This window comes from Cebus imitator, unplaced genomic scaffold (assembly GCF_001604975.1).
Source record: "Cebus imitator isolate Cc_AM_T3 unplaced genomic scaffold, Cebus_imitator-1.0 Scaffold258, whole genome shotgun sequence".
Taxonomy (NCBI): domain Eukaryota; kingdom Metazoa; phylum Chordata; class Mammalia; order Primates; family Cebidae; genus Cebus; species Cebus imitator.
This window is the reverse complement of record NW_016107573.1, coordinates 2,055,247-2,069,911: the sequence shown is the minus strand read 5'-3', so window position 1 is coordinate 2,069,911 and position 14,665 is coordinate 2,055,247. Positions and strand designations below refer to the sequence as shown.

The 14,665-nt window shown below is 53.6% G+C and overlaps 2 protein-coding genes across 6 annotated transcripts in view; both read left to right on the top strand.

The window, feature by feature from the left end:
• TCN2 (transcobalamin 2) overlaps positions 1–7,151 on the top strand; it is an 18,577-nt gene extending 11,426 nt beyond the window's left edge. The window contains exons 9-10 of one of the 4 annotated variants that reach the window (XM_037728199.1): positions 2,559–2,674; positions 6,547–7,144. In XM_037728199.1, the coding sequence (XP_037584127.1) occupies positions 2,559–2,674; positions 6,547–6,608 (178 nt within the window). In that variant the 3' untranslated portion in view covers positions 6,609–7,144. Of the gene's footprint in view, positions 1–1,482; positions 1,689–2,558; positions 2,675–6,546 lie in introns of those variants that run through there. The other 3 variants (XM_017499587.2, XM_017499586.2, XM_017499585.2) reach the window with 3 other exon arrangements.
• A 5,360-nt stretch (positions 7,152–12,511) lies between these two features.
• Positions 12,512–14,665, top strand: part of SLC35E4 (solute carrier family 35 member E4) — a 31,980-nt gene continuing 29,826 nt past the window's right edge. The window contains exon 1 of one of the 2 annotated variants that reach the window (XM_017499577.2): positions 12,512–13,863. In XM_017499577.2, the coding sequence (XP_017355066.1) occupies positions 13,245–13,863 (619 nt within the window). In that variant the 5' untranslated portion in view covers positions 12,512–13,244. The remainder of the gene's footprint in view (positions 13,864–14,665) is intronic. The other variant, XM_017499576.2, reaches the window with a different exon arrangement.

Below are 14,665 nucleotides of genomic sequence, written 5' to 3'. Positions count from 1 at the left end.
AGACTTGAACTGTCACCTGGTCTGGAGTGCTATGGCATGATCTCGGCTCACTGCAACCTCCCCCTCCCAGGTTCAAGCGATTCTCCTGCCTCAGCCTCCCAAGTAGCTGGGATTACAGGCGTGCGTCACCAAGGCTAATTTTGTATTTTTAGTAGAGACGGGGTTTCTCCATGTTGGCCAGGCTGGTCTTGAACTCCCGACCTCAGTTGATCCGCCCACCTCAGCCTCCCAAAGTGCTGGTATTACAGGCTTGAGCCACTGCGCAGAGGAGGCAGAGGTTGTAGTGAGTCAAGATCGAGCCATTGCACTCCAGCCTGGGCAACATGAGCAAGACTCCAACTCAAAAAAAAAAAAAGGGTCCTTTCTCTTTCTAGCTCGAGACAGCTATAAATCCCCAACAACTTTGTAAATTAGTAAAAACCAGTACCATTTAAATAAGGACTCTCTGCGGAGGTGCCGGCCTGCGCTTTAGCACCTCCCTGTATTTGAGCTGCAGTGAAACCTGAGCAGTGAAGCCTGGGCACCCCTGCCCTGCCCAGCCACTTCATTCACTGTGAGGACCACCTCCGTCCCCTTCCTGGTGGCCTGTGGCACATAGTGCAGTGCATAGTCACTGACGGCCACACAGGCTGAGTGTCCTGGGGAGGGCTCAGACCCACAGACTAAGATTACCCAGAACCTGCTGGTATTTGTGTTTCAATATTAGCATCAAAATGAAAGACAAATAGAATTTAACGTTTTTATTCAGAGCTTGGGGATCTCTGGGAAGACATCATCGACACCATTCTGAGACATAGTTCCCTTGTTAGTGTTCCTGGATGCCTGAATGAGGTTCGGGCATGAAGACTACGTTTGAGGCCCCTGAATGTACAGCAGAGAAAGCTCAACTGCAGACACACGGTCAGATGTAGAGAGTGGTGGCCCCGAACAGCCACGTGGCCCTGTAGAATTAAGGAATGGGAAAAGAAGCTGCTCTGTGACATTCCTTAGAACAGCACTTTCCCTTCGCCTAAATCACCCCAAATAGGTTTGTGGGTTTTTTGTTGTTTAGTTTGTTTGTCTGTTTGTTTTTGAGACAGAGTTTCATTCTCTTGCCAAGGCTGAAGCGCAGTGGTGTGATCTAGGTTCACTGCAGCCTCCACTCCCAGGCTCAAGTGATTCTCCTGCCTCAGCCTCTGGAGTAGCTGGGATTATAGACACCCACCACCATGCCCAGCTAATTTTTGTATTTTTAGTAGAGATGGGGTTTCACCATGTTGTCCAGGCTGGTCTTGAACTCCTGACCTCAGGTGATTCACCCACCTCAGCCTCCCAAAGTGCTGAGATTATAAACATAAGCCACCACGCCTGGCCGGACCCCACTCTTCTGAAAAACCATTCCCCCAAATTCTGTGCACCTGTGTGCTTTTGCTCTCTCTGCCTCCTCAGCTCTGCCCCGCTATCCTCCCTTCTCCACTGGCAAATCCCACTCATCTCTTCAAGCCCCTCTTCCAGAGGAAGCTCCGATCATGCTGCTTCCTCCTGTGGCAGGGAGAAAGGACCTGGCCCACGGAGTTTTAAGGGGCTCCCTGTGGCAGTGGCATCCAGATAGACTGCAGGAACTCATCAGAGTTGGAAGCCAGAAGCTCAGGGAAGGGGGAGCGTGAGTAAGGAGTCTCTTGGTTGCCAGGGCCAAAATTCGAAATTCAGGCCAGGCACAGTTGCTCACACCTGTAATCTCAGCACTTTGGGAGGCTGAGGTGGGCAGATCATGAGGTCAGGAGTTCAAGAGCAGCCTGGCCAACATGGTGAAACCCTGTCTCTACTAAAAATACAAAAATTAGCAGGGCGTGGTGGTGCACGCCTGTAATCCCAGCTACTTGGGAGGCTGAGGCAGAATTTCTTGAACCCAGGAAGCGGAGATTGCGGTGAGCTGAGATCATGCCACTACACTCTAGCCTGGGCAACAGAACAAGACTCCATTCCCCCCACAAAAAAAAAAAAAAAAAAAAAATAGAACTCCAGCCCTCTCTGCAACAGTAGGTGTACGGTACGTAGAATCAGAGAGGAGGCTGGGCCATGCAGCCCCAGGAAGAGGGGAGGGGAGTGCCCCTGGGCCACAGAGACCCAGTGCCACTGCTGGGTGTCTCTGCCTCCACCTCCTATGACGCTGCCTCTCTCTGCATGCAGGCTTCACCCTCTCTCATTGTACACATTCTAGGTGATGCCTGCAGCTTCTAATTCTCATCCCCCATAGCATCAGCCCCTTAGAGAGGGGACAGCTGCTGAGCTGATAACATAATAGTTGCCCCTTTCTTGGGGGCCATGGTCATGGTCAGCGTGGAGAGGATGAAGCCTGAGCAGGCAGGATCGGCGGCGGGGGGTGGTCTGGAGGGGAAGGAGGTGGAGGTTGGGACACAGACCTGTGGCCATGTGGCCCAGGAAGGGTTTGACTAGTGCCAGCCCAGAGTTTTAAGAAGTGACGAAAGGAATTTGCTGCTGTGGGTGAGCTCTGCCTCTCCCGCTAGGGACAACAGTCGCCTCTTCTCTCTCTCTCTCTTCGCCTTTGCCTTTTGTAGATACGAAACACAGGCCTCCTTGTCAGGCCCCTACCTGATCTCTGTGATGGGGAAAGCGGCTGGGAAAAGGGAGTTCTGGCAGCTCCTCCAAGCCCCCAACACTCCCCTGCAGCAAGGTGAGTCGTGGCCTGCCACCCTGGGTGTGGCTCCTAGCCCAGGCTTACCCAGACATGAGGCTTCATCAGCTCACCCCAGCTCTCCCTAGCACCCTCCACAGCATCACAAAATCACTGATGCTCAAGGTTGGATATCATATATTGAACTGAAGTCTTAGAATGTTTATGTAAGTTATTGTGGAAATTCTAGGAAACCAGGTAGGTTCAAACAAAACAAAACAAAACAAAAAAAAACCTAGAAGAAAATTAGAATCACCTAGAATACACTACCTAGAAATAATGTCTCTTTTTTTTTTTTTTTTTTTTCTCAGACCGAGTTTTCCTCTTGTTGCCCAGGCTGGAGTGCAGTGGTGCGATCTTGGCTCACTGCAACCTCTGCCTCCCAGGTTCATGTGATTCCCCTGCCTCAGCCTCCCAAGTAGCTGGGATTACAGGCGCCCACCACCATGTCCAGCTAATTTTTTTATATTATTAGTAGAGACAGGGTTTCACCATGTTGGCCAGGCTGTTCTCGAACTCCTGACCTCAGGTGATCTGACAGCCTCTGCCTCCCAAAGTGCTGGACATTATAGGCATGAGCCACCACGCCCAGCCGAAATGTCTTTTATTTTTTAATTTTTTAATGTTATTTATTTATTTAAGATGGGGTTTCACCATGATGGCCAGGCTGGTCTTGAACTCCTGACCCCTTGGCTTCCCAAAGTGCTAGGATTACAGGCGTGAGCCACTGTGCCCAGCCTAGATTTTTTAATGTTTTGAGACAGGGTCTTGCTCTGTCACCCAGGCTGGAGAGCAGTGGCACAATCTCGGCTCACTGTAGCCTCAACCTTCTGGGCTCAAGTGATCCTCCCACCTCAGCTTCCTGAGTAGCTGGGGCTGCAGGAACACAGCACCATGCCAGACTAATTTTTCTATTTGTGGTAGAGACAGGGTTTCACCATGTTGGCCAGGCTGGTCTTGAACTCCTGACCCCAAGTGGTCTGCCTGCTTCTGCCTCCCAAAGTGCTGGGATTACAGGCATGAGCCACTTGCCTGCCAAAATTACTTAACTTTTCTTCTAGATACTTTAAAAAATATGCCAGTAAGTTTTTCATAAAAAATGAAGCCACACTCTATATTAATGCTATCCAGTGGAAAGAAAATGTTGCCCACATGTATAATTCAAAATTTTCTAGTTGGCAAAACTAATATTAATATCTTTTTTTTTTTGAGATGGAGTCTCGCTGTGTCGCCCAGGCTGGAGTACAGTGGAATGATCCTGGCTCACCAAAACCTCTACCTCCTGGGTTTAAGCGATCCTCCTGCCTCAGCCTCCCAAGTAGCCGGGATTACAGGTCTGCACCACCATGCCCGGCTAATTTTTGTATTTTTTAGTAGAGATGGGGTTTCACCGTGTTGGGCCAGGCTGGTCTTGAACTCTTGACCTCAGATGATCCACCCACCTCAGCTCCCAAAGTGCTGGGATTACAGATGTAAGCCACCACGCCCAGCTTAAATTGCTTTTATATTCCAACTGCAAAGAACTTTTATGGGGCATTTACCATGTGTCAAGCATTGTGGCGAGTGCTTTATAGAAGGTGGGACTTTCTGGCCGGACGCGGTGGCTCACACCTGTAATCCCACCACTTTGGGAGGCCAAGGTGGGCAGATCACGAGGTCAGGAGATTGAAACCATCCTGGCCAACATGGTGAAACCCCATCTCTACTAAAATACAAAAAAATTAGCTGGGTGTGGTAGCGTGTACCTGTGGGTCTCAGCTTCTCGGGAGGCTGAGGCAAGGGAATTGCTTGAACCCGGGAGGCGGAGGTTGCAGTGAGTGAGATTGTGCCACTGCACTCCAGCCTGGGTGACAGAGCAAGACTGTCTCAAAAATAAATAAATAAATAAATAAATAAAAATAATAAGGTGGAACTTTCTTAAGGAGCCCACTAAAAAGCATTCCTTTTTCTGCCATCATTCTGAATCAATTGAGAAATAAAAAAATAGAAGCTACAGATGGAGACCTCAAGTCTGGCCAGTTCTATTACTGATAAAGACTGGAGGATGTAGCTTAGGGTGAGAGCCAGGTGGACCCAGCCAGGAAGTAGACTGGGCAGTTGTAGACTCTACCTCCTATTCACTCTGCCCTCGAGTCTAGCAAGAAGCTTGCTCCAAGGAGGAAAAAAGAGAGAGCGAGCCCAGGCTACACATACCTAGTTTATTCCCAATCAACCATTGCATAAATCACTCCCCTATCTTCCGGTAGAAAGTGGATGGGAGCTATAATTTGAGTTTCCTTTTGTCTTAGTCCATGGAAGCTGCTATTACAAAATACCATAAACTAGGTGGCTTATAAACAGCAGGAATGTATCTCTCACAGTCTGGGAGGTTGGGAAGTCCAAGATCAGGACACCCACACATTCAGTGTCTGATGAGAGCTCACTTTCTGGTTCATAGGTGGTACCTGGCTGTGGCCTCACATGGTGGAAGGGACAAGACAACTCTCTGGGGCCTTTTTAAAAAATTTTTTAAAAAATATTTTCCTGGTCCTTGCCTACCGAAGAAGCATCTTTTATAATGGTACTTAAAAAAACTTTTTTTTTTTTTGAGATGGGGTCTCACTCTGTCACCCAGGCTGAGTGCAGTCAGTCTCAGGATCTCAGCTCACTACAGTCTCCACCTCCCAGGCTTAAGCAGTCCTCACACCTCAGCCTCCTGAGTAGCTGGGACCACAGGCCCATGCCACAAGTACTGACTAATTTTTTGTATTTTTGGTAGAGATTGGGTTTCACCGTGTTGCCCAGGCTGGTCCTGAGTTCAAGTGATTTGCCCACTTCAGCCTCCCAAAGTGCTGAGATCACAGGCGTGAGCCACCCTGCTCAACCTATAATGGCAGTTTCCCAACCCATTCATGAGGGCTCTACCCTCATGACCTAATCATTCCCCAAAGGCCCTAAGTCCCCCTGATACCATCACCTTTGGGGTTGGGTTTCAACATATAAATTTTGGGGGAACACAGACATTGTGGACCATAGCACCTCCATTGAAAAGAAACATTCCTGGCTGGGCATAGTGGCTCACGCCTGTAATCCCAGCACTTTGGGAGGCCGAGGCAGGCAGATCACAAGGCCAGAAGTTCGAAACCAGCCTGGCCAACATGGTGAAACTCTGTCTCTACTAAAAATAGAAAAATTAGCTGGGTGTGGTGGCATTCACCTGTAATCCCAGTTACTCAGGAGGCTGAGGCAGAATTGCTTGAACTCGGGAGGCAGAGGCTGCAGTGAACTGAGATCACGCCACTGCACTCTAGCCTGGGCAACAGAGCAAGACTCTGTCTCAACAGACAAAAAAAAAAAAGAAACATTCCTGACACCTGGCTCTCAGAGGGCCCTTTCAGTTCCCCTGCAGGCTGCATTCTTACATCACCAAGATCGCCAACACTCACTCACTCACTCAGAGGTTAAATAACTTGTCCAGAGTTATAGCACTAATGAATGACAGAGCTGGGGCTTGAATCCAGGCGTCCTCCTAGAGCCTGGATTCTCTCTAGGGAGAGAAAACTGACTCCGGGTGGCTTCATGCATGGTCCTGGTTCTCTCTTCAGACCACACTGGGCAAGTTTCTCTTCCTGATGCCCCCTGGGATATTACAAAGACAGTGACCCTGCCTGTCAGGAGTTTTTACTGCCAGATGAGCCCATGGCCTCTGGAACCCTGTAGGAAGCTAAGTTCAGAGTCTCTGAGTGGGCTTTGGGGAGGTTCCAGCTTCCCACCACCAAGCCCCAAGTGGATCTTACAGACCCTGGCCTCAGAGCGGGGAGATCTGGAAGATGAGTTTGCGGGGTGCGATATTCTGCCCAGTTCATCCCGCCTTGCTCAATCTGTTTCTGCAGGTATTGCTGACTACAGACCCAAGGATGGAGAAACCATTGAGCTGAGGCTGGTTAGCTGGTAGCCCCTGAGCTCCCTCATCCCAGCAGCCTTGCACACTCCCTGGGCTTCTACCCTCCCTCCTGATGTCCCTGGAACCGGCACTCGCCTGACCCTGCTGCCACCTCATGTGCACTTGGAGCAATGCCTCCCGGGACCACCCCAGCCACAACCCCTTTGAGGGTCCTACACCAGGGCCTACCCTGGAGCAGGGAGCCAAGCACCTGCCCTGGGAAGTCTTTCTGGCCATGTCTGGCCAGCCTGGCCCCGCAGGTCTCCCATGAAGGCCACCCCATGGCCTGATGGGCATGAAGCATCTCAGACTCCTTGGCAAAAGGAAAAGGGGTCTGCAGGCCACAGATGTGAGGATCACTCATTCTGGGGTTGGGGCCCTGCCAGAGGCCTCCCCAGCCCAGGGCTGTGGCCTGACCCCAGCTCTCCACTCCGCTGTTGGAGTGGCAGCTCCGAGCTGGTTGTGGCCCAGTTGCTGGGGAGACCTCAGCACAGCTGCCCAGTGCCCGCCTCTGACGCAATTAAAGCATTGATGGCCTGTGGGCCTGCTGCAGTGGCCTGGTGCCTCGTACTCCTCAGGTGCAGGAGCATGGACGAGAGAAGTGGGAGGTAACCCCGTCGAGGAGGAGTGGAGGTTGCCTGAGCCATCTCCTGGGCATTGGGGGAGTGATGGGAATGCCAGCAGTGGCAACATCGACTACTCTTTACTGAGCACCCACTACTGTTTACTGAGCACTCACTATTGTTTACTGAGCACCCACCACTGTTTACTGAGCACCCACCACTGTTTACTGAGCACCCACCACTGTTTGCTGAGCACTCACCACTGTTTGCTGAGCACTCACCACTGTTTGCTGAGCACTCACTACTGTTTACTGAGCACTCACTACTGTTTGCTGAGCACTCACTACTATTTGCTGAGCACTCACTACTGTTTACTGAGCACTCAATACTATTTGCTGAGCACTCACTTGCTAGATACTGTCTTAAAAAACTCTGTGAGGTTGTTGATATTTTCACTTTCATCTCTGCTTTACAAATCAGGAAACTGGTGCTCCAAAAGATACTCACCCGAGGTCACAGACTAGGCAGTGATGCTATGGGAACCTGGCTCAGGAGACACACAGACCCAGCCTGGGGCAGCCTCACAGCTCCTCCACTAAAATACTGAACTTGAGGTCTGCGATGATGATTATAATCATATGGCAAAGCCCCAACTCAACTGAGCCTGGAATCCTGGAGCTGGGGTCTCACTCCCTGCTTTTCCCCAAGGCACTTAGGGTACCACCCCAGGCCTTCTCAGCCAAGACATGGGGATCCTGCCTCCCACTGGCTCGGGGGGTTAGGGGCTCTGGGCTGCCTTCTTGAAGGTGGGGTTCATCCCAGGCAGGCACCCCCTATGCTGCAGCCCATCAAGGTTAGGAAGAGGCCCTGTCCTCAGAGGGGCCCTCTGATGAACAGTCCATCAGATCTGGATCCACGTGCCTGGGAAGAGATGGTGACACACTCAAAGTCCTTGAAGCAGCAAATCAAACCTCCTAGAGCACCAGCTTCAAATATTTAGGGTGGCCAAGGCTGGTGGCTCATGCCTGTAACCCCAGCACCTTGGAAGGCTGAGGTAGGCAAATCACCTGAGGTCAGGAGTTCAAGGCCAGCCTGACCAACACAGAGAAGCCCCGTCTCTACCAAAAATACAAAATTGGTTGGGCGTGGTGTCACATGCCTGTAATCCCAGCTATTCAGGAAGCTGATGCAGGAGAATCGCTTGAACCTGGGAGGCAGAGATTGCGGGGAGCCAGGATTGTGCCATTGCATTGAAATGTCTATGCCCAGAATTCCAGACCTCTGCTTATTCACTTGCCCATTCTTAATCATGGTGAGGGGCACTTCAGGGTGGGCGAGAGCAAAACTCCATCTCAAAAAAAAAAAAAGAGTCTTAGCAGATAAGGGGGAAGTAGGCAATTTAAAACATTCTTTTATATTGGGCTGGGTGGGATGGCTCACGTCTGTAATCCCAACACTTTGGGAGGCCAAGGATCACCTGAAGTCAGGAGTTCAAGACCAGCCTGGCCAACATGGAGAAACCCCATCTCTACTAAAAATAGAAACATTAGCCAGGTGTGGTGGTGCGTGCCTGTAATCCCAGCTACTCCGGAGGCTGAGGCAGGGGAATCACTTGAACCTGGGACAAGGAGGTTACAGTGAGCCGAGATTGCGCCATTGCACTCTAGCCTGGGCAACAAGAACAAAACTCTGTCTCAGAAAAAACAAAACAAAACAGGCCCTCCTTCTGGGACCAGGAAGCAGGTCTATGTCAGGTCTGCATTTAGATGGCTAATGGCTCCAGAGAGAAGGCCCTTCCGCTCACTAAGCCTGTTTCCTAACAGCTGTGGGATGGTGTTTTGGTTTACATAGCACATGATCTCATCATAGATCATGCATGGGGAAACTGAGGCCCCAGGAGTGAAAGGATCTGTCTAGGCACATGCAGAAACAAGAGGAGAGGCCCGTCCTACAGGCTTGCAGCCCGGTTGCCGGAAATGGATTCTCTGTCCCCACTCCACCCCCACCCCCGCCATCCCCTAAAGTCTCTCTGCATCACCTGCCTCCCACAGCAGCAGCCTGGGCCTCCAAAGGGCACATTCAGATTTCAGGGATTTGGGGAGCCTGTGGGCAAGGACAGACTGCTCTGGGCTTTTGGGTGGACCCCAAGGAATGCAAAAGAGCCTCCTGCCACTCTCCATGAAGCTGAGTGACCTAGCCCCCCATTCTTCCACATGGGAATGTCCTCTTGAGAGCCCTGCTGGCTGTTGGTCAAGGCAGGTTAAAAGCTGAGGTTTGGGCCAGGCATGGTGGCTGACACCTGTAATCTCAGCACTTTGAGAGGCCGAGGTGGGCGGGTCACCTGAGGTCAGGAGTTCGAGACCAGCCTAGCTAACATGGTGAACCCCCATTTGTACTAAAAATACAAAAAATTAGCTGGGTGTGGGGGGACATGCCTGTAATCCCAGCTACTCAGAAGGCTGAGGCAGAATTGCTTGAATCTGGGGGGCAGAAGTTGCAGTGTGCCGAGATCATCCCCTAAATGCACTCCAGCTTGGGCAACAAGAGTGAAACTCCATCTTGAAAAAAAATGCTGAGGCTTAAAGTAGCCAGGAGTAGTGGTTTCCACCTGTATTCCTAGCAACGTGGGAAGCTGAGGTGAGAGGATCAGCCTGGTGGTGGGAACTTGTAGTCCCAGCTACATGGGAGGCTGAGACAGAAGAATTGCTTGAAACTGGGAGGTGGAGGTTGCAGTGAGCCAAGGTTGAGCCACTGCTTTCCAGCTTGGGTGACAGAGTGAGACTCTATCTCAAAAAATACGTATATATAATATAATTATTACTGTTGCTGGTCGAGGTGGCTCATGCCTGTAATCCCAGAACTTTGGGAGGCTGAGGCAAGTGGATCACCTGAGGTTAGGAGTTGGAGACCAGCCTGGCCAACATGGTGAAACCCTGTCTCTAGTAAAAATTCAAAAATTGGCCGGGTGCGGTGGCTCAAGCCTGTAATCCCAGCACTTTGGGAGGCCGAGGCGGGTGGATCACGAGGTCAAGAGATCGAGACCATCCTGGTCAACACGGTGAAACCCCGTCTCTACTAAAAATACAAAAAATTAGCTGGGCATGGTGGTGCGTGCCTGTAATCCCAGCTACTCAGGAGGTTGAGGCAGGAGAATTGCCTGAACCCAGGAGGTGGAGGTTGCGGTGAGCTGAGATCGCGCCATTGCACTCCAGCCTGGGTAACATGAGGGTAACTCCGTCTCAAAAAAAAAATAAAAAAATAAAAAATTAGCCAGGCGTGGTGGCATACATCTGTGATCCCAGGCCTCGGCCTCCCAAAGTGCTGGGATTATAGTTGGGAGCCACCCCACCCAGCCCCCTGGCTCATTTTTGTATTTTCTGTAGACACGGGGTTTTGCCATGTTGCCCAAGCTGGTCTCCAACTCCTGAGCCCAAGTGATCCTCATGCCTCAGCCTCCCAATGTGCTGTGACTACAGCCATGCACCCACTGTACCTGGGCTATTGTTTTTTATTAAGGGAAGCTTACTAGAAAACTGACAAAATCCAGGCTGGGCATGGTGGCTCATGCCTGTAATCCTAGCAACTTGGGAGGCTGGGGCAGGTGGATCACCTGAGGTCAGGAGTTTGAGACCAGCCTGACCAACATGGTAAAACCCCATCTCTACTAAAAATGCAAAAATTAGCAGGGCATGGTGGTGCACACCTGTAATCCTAGCTACTGGGGAGGTTAAGGTAGAAGAATCCCCCGAACCTGGGAGGTGGAGGTTGCAGTGAGTCAAGATCACGCCATTGTACCCCAGCCTGGGCAAGAAGAGTGAAACTCAAAAAAAAAGAAAAAGAAAAAACTGTCAAAATCCCAAAGATAATTATAACCCTTAGGGGTCCCAGATTTCTCCTCCTCAGGAAATGGCAAGGGGGTATGGGAGACGGTCCCCCCCTCCTTTGGCTGGCTTAGTTTCCTTCCCACAACCCGTTCTGGAGAAACCCTAAATGCCCCCATTTTTTGGTCCTTGGCCTGGAAATCTCCCTGTCTGCACCCCCTGCCCTGTAGCTTAGGCTATTCAGCAGAGATTTGCAGGCTCCAGCAGGCGTCAGACTTACAGAGGCAAATGTGACCATGTAAATTCCCGGGCCCACCCGTGACACAGAGCCTCTGATTCAGCGGGCCTCCTGCGAGGCTGGGGCTTTAAAACCCATGTCTGGTGATTGGGATGGGGGTTGAGGGCCATATTCCGCGTCTGGCCACCAGAGGGCGCCGCGAGCAGGGCTCCTCCCTTTGAGGTCTTGGGTCTTCAGACAGGTTGCTGTCACAAAGGATTTGCTAGTTAGACATCAGGCAAGGGGTGAGGTGGGTACCCTAGGGCAGGAGCCAAGAGAAGGAAGCCCGAGGACAGGAAAGAGGCTCACATCTGGTACTGGGCACATGGCTGGGCCTTGGTCCTCCTGCCCCTGGATTCCAGAGCTGAGAGAGGCCAGGGCCTGGACTGGCCTGGAATCTGAATGGACCTCTTCTGCCCTGGGGTGCACTGTTTACCCAACCCTGAGCTCAGAGAGCATCTGTCGTTCAGTTTGAACAACCGAGACCCAGACAGGGGCAAGGACTCAGTGGCAGCTGCTCTGCCTCCCAGTCCAGGGCTCTGTCTTGCCGGGGCTGGGGCACAGGGTGGATCCCAGGAAGTTTTGCTCTAAGTCAGCTCCGAGTGCTCAGGGAACGGGACAGAGGTTGCTGGCCCGGGAGGGATGCTGGCCAGCGGTACCTGCTTCCGCAGCTGTGGGTAGCCCTGCCTGACCTCAGAGTGGGCCCCGCCCTGTTCTGGGAGGCTGGGGAGGATGCTGGGGCTATGGAGGGGCGATAGAGGGGCCTTAAGGGACTCCGTGATCCAGCTCTGCTGGATGCTGAGGTCCCACGAGAAAATTGTGGTCAGCGATCAGGTGGGCGTGAGACTGGTCCTGTGATGGGGGCTGCGGGCCCCTCCTCACTATCCTGCTCCTTGAAGATACCCTGGGCGGCCGTGCGGGATATCCCAGTGTCTCCAGCAAGGCGCGTTGATCTCCATGGGGGGCTCGTCTTGGCGCTGGGTGGGGAGAGACCTGGTCCTCCCTGGTGGCAGGGGGAGGCTGACCACGCCAGCTTGGCGGGAGCTTTACTGAGCAGACGCGCAGGCCCCTGGCGGAGGAGGGCTGATGGGGGAATGCCAGGCCGTTGGGGGAATGCCAGGCCGATGGGGGAGGGGCCGTGGGCGGGAGGCATGGGGCGGGGGAGACCTCCCTCCCGGTTCCAGGGGCGGGCCCGGACGGGGGAGGGGCCTTGCGGTGGGCTCGGCCCAATTTTCCGGGTGGGGAGCGGGCGGAGGCGGAGGCGGGGCCAAGAGCGCGCGGCCGCGCCAGCCTTGCCGGGCCTGAGCTGGTGCCGGGCGTGAGTCGCAGCCGGAGCTGTAGCCGGAGCCACAGCCGCAGCCAGAGCCCCAGCCAAAGCCTCCGAGAGCCAGAGTTTTGGAGCGCAGGCCCTGCTGGAACCGCGCCTCCTAGCTCGCCGCCAGGCACCGGACGGAGCACCGGCCGTGGTGTCTGCTTACCACCCGGGTACGGTGGAAGGCAGCGAGCCCGCAACTCCCCGGGCTGGGCACCACCAGGCGCGGAGCCCGGATTGCCCCTGCCAGGCCTGGTCACGGCGTGAGCACGCAGGAGTTCCCGGGTTCTGGATCTGCGCGCACCCTAAAGACCTGGGGACCAACGAGAAAAGAAGAACGAGGATTTCTTCTAAGAGCACAGCGTGGGCACTAGGCGGGGAGGACAGTGTAGACCACCTGGCACGGGACAGAGGTGCCTGGAATCCACGCTTGAACATCGGAAACCCTGGCATCCTAGTAGCTGCGACCTTGGCTCTGCCCTGTCTGAGCTGGAAACACAGATTACTTAGCTCCCAGACATCGCTGGCAAAGGCCTGGCACAAGCAGTCCTCTCACCTAAGACAGGGCACGGGGTTGGGGGAACCAGGATCTAGCCTGGCCCAAAGCGGAGCTCTCTGGTGGCCCAGAGGTGGTCACCGGGAAGCCTGCCTCCTGCCCCAGCCCCTCTGGTGCGGATGTGCCGCTGCCAGCCGGAGCACCATGATGGCAGGATGACCTCAGCCGAAGTAACAGCAGCAGCTGATGGTGCTCGGGCGGCTGGGCCCCCCGAGTGGCCCCCTGGCAGCCCTCAGGCCCTCCGGCAGCCTGGCCGGGCCCGGGTGGCCATGGCAGCACTGGTGTGGCTGCTGACAGGAGCCAGCATGTCAAGCCTCAACAAGTGGATCTTCACCGTTCACGGCTTCGGGCGGCCCCTGCTGCTGTCGGCGCTGCACATGCTGGTGGCGGCCCTGGCATGCCACTGGGGGGCACGGCGCCCCATGCCAGGCGGCACTCGCTGCCGAGTCCTACTGCTCAGCCTCACCTTCGGCACTTCCATGGCCTGCGGCAATGTGGGCCTGAGCGCTGTACCCCTGGACCTGGCGCAACTGGTCACTACCACCACACCCCTGTTCACCCTGGCCCTGTCAGCACTGCTGCTGGGCCGCCGCCACCACCCGCTGCAGTTGGCTGCCATGGGCCCGCTCTGCCTGGGGGCCGCCTGCAGCCTGGCTGGAGAGTTCCGGGCACCCCCAACTGGCTGTGGCTTCCTGCTTGCTGCCACCTGCCTCCGAGGACTCAAGTCAGTTCAGCAAAGTAAGTGCCTGGGTGGCCAGCTGAGGAGGCAGGGGTCTGGGTGGGTGTGTGGCCTGGATGGCTTTGTGAGGGATATGGCTGTTGTCCCATTTTACAGATGAAGAAACTGATGTTCATGGCTGTGGAGGAAGCAAAACTGAGACCCAGAGAGGGCCAACAGCTCAGAGAGTTCCAGGCCCCAGACTCAGACTCTGGAGGCCCAACTTGTGTTTATTTGTTTATTTATTTATTTAGACAGGGTCTGGCTCTTGCCCAGGCTGGAGTGCAGTGGTGACATCTCATCTCACTGCAGCCTCTGCCACAACCCAGGTTCAAGCGATTCTTCTGCCTCAGCCTCCTAAGTAACTGGGACTACAGGTATGCAACACTCTACTAAGTTAATTTTTGTATTTTTAGTAGAGATGGGGTTTCACTATGTTGGCCAGGCTGGTCTTGAACTCCTGACCTCAAGTGATCCACCTGGCCTCCCAAGGTACTGGTATTACAGGCATGAGCCACCACACCTGGCCAGCTAATTTTTTTTTCTCCGAGACAGAGTCTCGCTCTGTTGCCAGACTAGAGTGTAGTGACATAATCTCGGCTCTTTGTAACCTCCACCTTCCAGGTTCAAGCAATTCTCCTGCCTCAGCCTCCCAAGTAGCTGGGACTACAGGCGCGCGCCACCGTGCCCAGCTAATTTTTGGGTTTTTGATAGATTTCACCATGCTGGCTGGGATGGTCTTGATCTCTTGATCTCATGATCTGCCCGCCTTGGCCTCCCAGACTGCTGGGATTACAGGCGTGAGCCACTGACGCTGGCCTA